The sequence below is a fragment of the Acyrthosiphon pisum genome, chromosome A2, assembly GCF_005508785.2.
Source record: "Acyrthosiphon pisum isolate AL4f chromosome A2, pea_aphid_22Mar2018_4r6ur, whole genome shotgun sequence".
NCBI classification, from domain to species: Eukaryota; Metazoa; Arthropoda; class Insecta; order Hemiptera; family Aphididae; genus Acyrthosiphon; species Acyrthosiphon pisum.
The window spans coordinates 14,478,451-14,483,927 of record NC_042495.1 but is presented as its reverse complement, the minus strand read 5'-3'; the positions used below and the strand labels follow the sequence as shown (position 1 = coordinate 14,483,927).

General features: G+C 29.2%; 1 protein-coding gene across 1 annotated transcript in view; it reads right to left on the bottom strand.

The window, feature by feature from the left end:
* LOC100160461 (MOB kinase activator-like 1) overlaps positions 1-3,050 on the bottom strand; it is a 5,987-nt gene extending 2,937 nt beyond the window's left edge. The window contains exons 1-3 of the mRNA XM_001949698.5: positions 2,690-3,050; positions 2,434-2,600; positions 925-1,316 (exon numbers count right to left, since the gene is read on the bottom strand). Coding sequence (XP_001949733.2) covers positions 925-1,316; positions 2,434-2,600; positions 2,690-2,703 — 573 coding nt within the window. The 5' untranslated portion in view covers positions 2,704-3,050. The remainder of the gene's footprint in view (positions 1-924; positions 1,317-2,433; positions 2,601-2,689) is intronic.
* Positions 3,051-5,477: the final 2,427 nt, after the last annotated feature.

Sequence of the window (5,477 nt, the reverse complement as noted above, 5' to 3'; positions counted from 1 at the left end):
TTACACAGTGATATTATATCATTGAATTCAAATTTATACTATCCATTGTACAGTGACCCACTTGTAACCTACTATACAGTAGAGCGACTTACCCACTTACCCACCTTTTTTTATTTGGGTCTGTGTACACGACAAGTAGTCGAAATAATGCTTCGATTTTCGTTTTCAGTATATTTTTTGATGGCAAAGTGAATCTAGTTAGTGCATTGGGAAGGTTGAAATTTAAAATTACTAGTAATTTTTAAAAGCGCCGGAAAAAATAAAAATGATAGGGAAAAACAATAATTTTTACACAAAATAATTGCGTGAAAAATATTTTGTAGATTTATAATTGATTAGGTATTTTGAAAAATTAATAATATCAAAAAATGTTCTATCTTTAAAATTTAATTTCTTTTGTTGTGTGTATTTAAGTTAAGTATTTTAGTTTTTTTAACAGAGGGGGGGGGAGAGAACTTGTAAAATTAATTTTATTTAAGTATATTACCGTGGTAGTATATTACTATCCTGTCTATGGTTTTAAAATTGTGAATTAACTTGCCTAACTTTAACTATTAGATATACTAATTTAAAGATAAAACCTTTATAATATCATGATCTCACAATGTATTTTTTCTTTAATATTTTAACTTCAAATTAATATACTCATAACTGGTTTTAAATTGAAAAATTGAAGAAAGACATAGTTAATATTTTTATGTTTTAAATTTCATAAGTTAATTTTATTTAATATTAAAACTAACAAAACTAAATAGTAAATAGATTCTACTAAAATTTAATATGCTCTGTTATTCGTTCGTAAATCAAATACAGGTGATCTCTTATTTTAACAATAAAGTATTGAATGCAAAAAAACTGTTAATTAAAATAGCCCACTCTTTGTAATATATTAAGTAAGGAACTGAAAATAATTTGCTAGTTTACCTGAACAAAGTAAATAAAATGCTTAAAAGATGTGTTGAGATGTGCTTCCTCGCCCAGCGTAACAATTGAATCAAAATGTGTATGATATATATGTGCATACACCCTGAATAACCGTTTAAGTATTGTCTTAGCAATCGATAAGAAGTTCTTAGGAAATGGGACACCGATTTTTGAAGGGAACAATGTTTCATCATCCAATTGATCCTGAACCCAAGTCATCAAATAATCGATGTATTTTGGAGCAGAACACTTTATTGGTTTCTTTACAGTCAGGCCATCTGCCCAATGATATTCATATTTGGGTCCAGCGGACATTATAGAACAACTTTCCTCGGTGCAGAACTCTGTTATTGTACCATACAACATGTTTATTTGATTGAAAAAATCAACAGCTGGAACAAAATTTAACATTGTTTAATACTACAATATTTTTAACTAATTTATATTAATAGGTTGAAGTTGAAAGATAAATGTTTATTATAAGCTAATATATATACCTTTATATTTTATTAAAATTAATGATACTTAAATTAATTGAGGTTTTATAAAAGTTATTCCTACTCAATTGCAATGATATACAAATATTTATAAATATTTAATTCAATTAAATAGTTTTTCAAACAGGAATACTGTATAAGTAAAATGTGTTAACTGTTTTGAACACTGATTAAAAATAGGCAGGTACTACGTTTCATATTTTTCCTATATATAACACAATTTTATTAAAATTTTAGTAATATTTAAAATAGATAGGTATGCACTATCAAAGAAGCTTTGTTAAGCACATAGAAGTATAGATGAGCAGATACCAAATAAACATAAAATATAAAACATAGTTAGTATTACAATATTAATTAGGTGAAATGTGTCCTAGAAAATTTAAAGTTGAAAAGATTATTTATCATATACAATATACATAATTACATAATTATTACACTATACTTCCAATTATAAAGAAGATATTTTTTAAGATTATTATATTCATCATTATTCATTATCTACCACAAATTGATTACAGAAGAAAATATGAGAAACAATACTTATGTCGATAAGACTAATAGTATAGTTAGTAACAATTAGTAGTTTAATTATAGTTGAATTAAGACCAAATAGTTATGATAGTAATAATATGATTTTTACCATCTAAAAGAAACTAAAAAACATAAAACTTTTCAATTTAGTTATTCACTGACTTTTATAACAATCAGAAATTAATTTTAATTTATTTTAATTAGGAACTATTAACAAACTAAATTGAAATCATAAAAATGATCCAAAATATAAATTGTTATATACGAGTAACATCACCATCACGATAGATTAAATACAATATAGAAAGAAATATATTATCATATATCTTTTGTAACACTATTTTAATTTTAAGGATGCATATTTTTTAATTTTTGGTACCTAATTTAAGCTCATTTTATACATATTTTGAATACATACTTTTCAATGAATAAATACTTACTTAAAGTTAAGAATGTGAGAATACACATGGATACTTACTGTTGACAGCAACCCATTCATTGAGATCTTCACCCTCTGGTAGTAGTACAGCCAATCTCAGATTGCCCGAACCAAGAGTGGCTGCAGCGTGCTTCATCAGATCGTATTGGTGGGTACCTTCTGGTATATTCTTCTTGGGTTTAAAAGTCTTAGATGATCTGCCTCCGCTGCAACAAAAATAAAAAAAAGCTTACAATCATGAAGAACTGTTGTCCGGAATGCCAGCGGCAGCCAATGAACATTGTAAAACACTCACAATAGGAAGCTCATTATGAATTTGCCTAGAACATAAACCGGACGTCTCTTGACAAACGATCGCGATTAATACTCTCTCGCAACAATACGGACATTTACCAACTACCTCAACACTAAAACAATCACTGGTATGGTACACCAGATAACAAAACTGAACAATGTCGGTGGATGAGGGTAAAAATATTAAGACACGAAAATTAGCAAAAGAAACAAAAGAAAAAGTATTTTCGTCTGTTGCGTTAGTGCATTGCAAGACGCAAACTCGATACACATTAATTCAGAATCTGTTAACGACTAGAATATTATTATTATTACTGCAGTTTTCCGGAAAAGTGTTGCAACAACAAAAAAACCCATAAAATTATCATGATATTTTATTTATCATGAAAACTATAATAATGTGTTAAATCAGTGTTAGTCAGCTGTTAAAAGTGTTACACGGGAGTTGATAAGGAATAAATTACAATCACGAAGACAAGGATAAGGACAGTATATATGTTCATGGATAAGGATACCACGGTTATCTACTATAGATAACCGTGAAGGAGACTAAACTCCGCTTCTGATAACGTCCCGAAACCCGCGTTGTATTGGGATTATTCATGTTTTTTGCGTTTTTTGGAAAATATATGAACCATATTTTGAACCATGACCCTCTTTACTCTTAAGATTTTATAGCTTATTTGATTACGCATTTATACGTTATGTGCATAAGTGTATATTTGTTCTTAAGAAACAAATTTCAGTGTAACAATACCTACATATATCGGTACAAAAAGATCGTTTAAAAAAATACTTGTGTGGTGTATCGAATAGTATCGGTTTCAGACTTGGTGTGAACAAAGGTATTATATAGATAGGTAGTTATAAAATAACTACATATAATATATAATGTTAACGGATTGTATAATTTAATTATCTACACAATAATAAAAATAATATTTATGAAATATAATGCATGTATAAATGCATTATGCATAATCTTTAAAATCTAAAGGGGTTCGTGGTTCAAAATCATGCATTTTATATTTCCCAAAAAACGCAAAAAACATGAATAATTCCTATATCACATGGGTTAAGTAGCAACGCTAGTGTACGCAGCGCAGCCTGTGCCTGTGTAATCGTGCGACTCATTTCGGTACGTTTTTTAATGTGGGCGGCCGTACGAGTTTGGTTTCCTTATTCTAGTCTTCATTCTACCAGTGCCGTAGCTAGGGGGTGGGCACTGGGGCACGTGCTTGTTTTATATTATATGTTCTATAAAAATTAAAAGTTAAGACTGTCGAAGTGAACCATTTTGAAGGGGTCGAATTTAGGAAATATTGTAAATCCATCGTTAGTACTATATCTATGTGTGTAGTGACTGATCATTAGTGTGTGCGAGTTCGCCGAATGCTTTATGTAATTTAAGATAAACGATGGCTAAGATTCTTGAACCCCAGTAATGTACATACGCGCAGTCACGTCACTATATTTTGTGATAAAAAATGTTCAACTTACATGTGCCACAAAACTCCCAAAAAATGGAAGACAAATTCCCCCAGTACCAAAAACCCTTTTGGCTATTTTAATTTTGAAAACATATATTTGAAATTTTCTAGATTATGTAGGAAATGGATTTATGATCTGTAGTATTGTTTAATTAGTATTATAGTACCAGAGTAATTTTCTTTTTTTTTTCAAAATTCACTTTTACTTTAGAATTACCAAAAAAAAAATCACTTCCAACAAAACACACAAAAAGCGGAGAAATTATTAAGTATTTTTCAAAATTAAAATTGGATTTCTGGAAGTATATTTTTTTCCGCTTATTGATCTAATTGCACGAAAAAACTACCAGCTTTCAACAGTCCTAATATAGTCTTGTATTTTTGTTAGTTAATTTTAATAATATTCGAACTAAAAATGGAATGTTTTGTTTACAACACATTTTGATATAATGATAATAATATTGATGAATATACATTAACCCTATGGCTTACAATAATATTGATACATTGTTATATTAAAATGTAGCCAATGTAGGTACCATACTTGTTAACATCAGTGGTTGATTTGGGGGGGGGCGCAGGGGGACAGAGTCCCCCTTCTTTTTAAATTTTTTTTCAGCGTACCCCTTCTATTTATTTGAAACGAAACGCTGGGAACCCAACATAAGCTAGTGAATTTGTAAATCGTGATTTCCTGATGCCAAATTTACTTAATAGGTACACAATATTTTATATTGTTATTATATTTTATTATAGCCTGTTGAATTAATATTATAAATTATAACAAAATAACTATAATCGTTATCTATTGTGATAACTGATAAACAAAGCGTTAGAAATTAAAATCCCATTTTTAGCGGTTTTTTTGTAATTTGTCGGTGGGTTTTCCCGTGGCATTAAAGTACTATTGAGAAAATCGAAAAATGCCCTATAAAAAGTGTTTTTCTTTCTACATGTATTTTTCGAATAAAATTGATATTGTTTTGGTGTGATAAGTTTATGGGAAGAGAGGGAGGTGGAGAGACGGCAATGTGACGATTAATTTTGTGTGGAACGCTCGTTTATCCAACATCAGCAGAGTCCCCCTTCTTTTTTATTTCCAAGTCAACCACTGGTTAACATAAATATAATATAGTCATAAAACGAGTAGTAGATACACTTTATAAACAAAGGGGTCATAATTAGATATTTTAGCATTTCAAAGGCTATAGAAAAAAAATTAAGTGCCCTTCCTAACATTTTTTTCTGGCTACGGCACTGCATTCTATATACATAGTGTTTATCCCACGTCCATAAAGA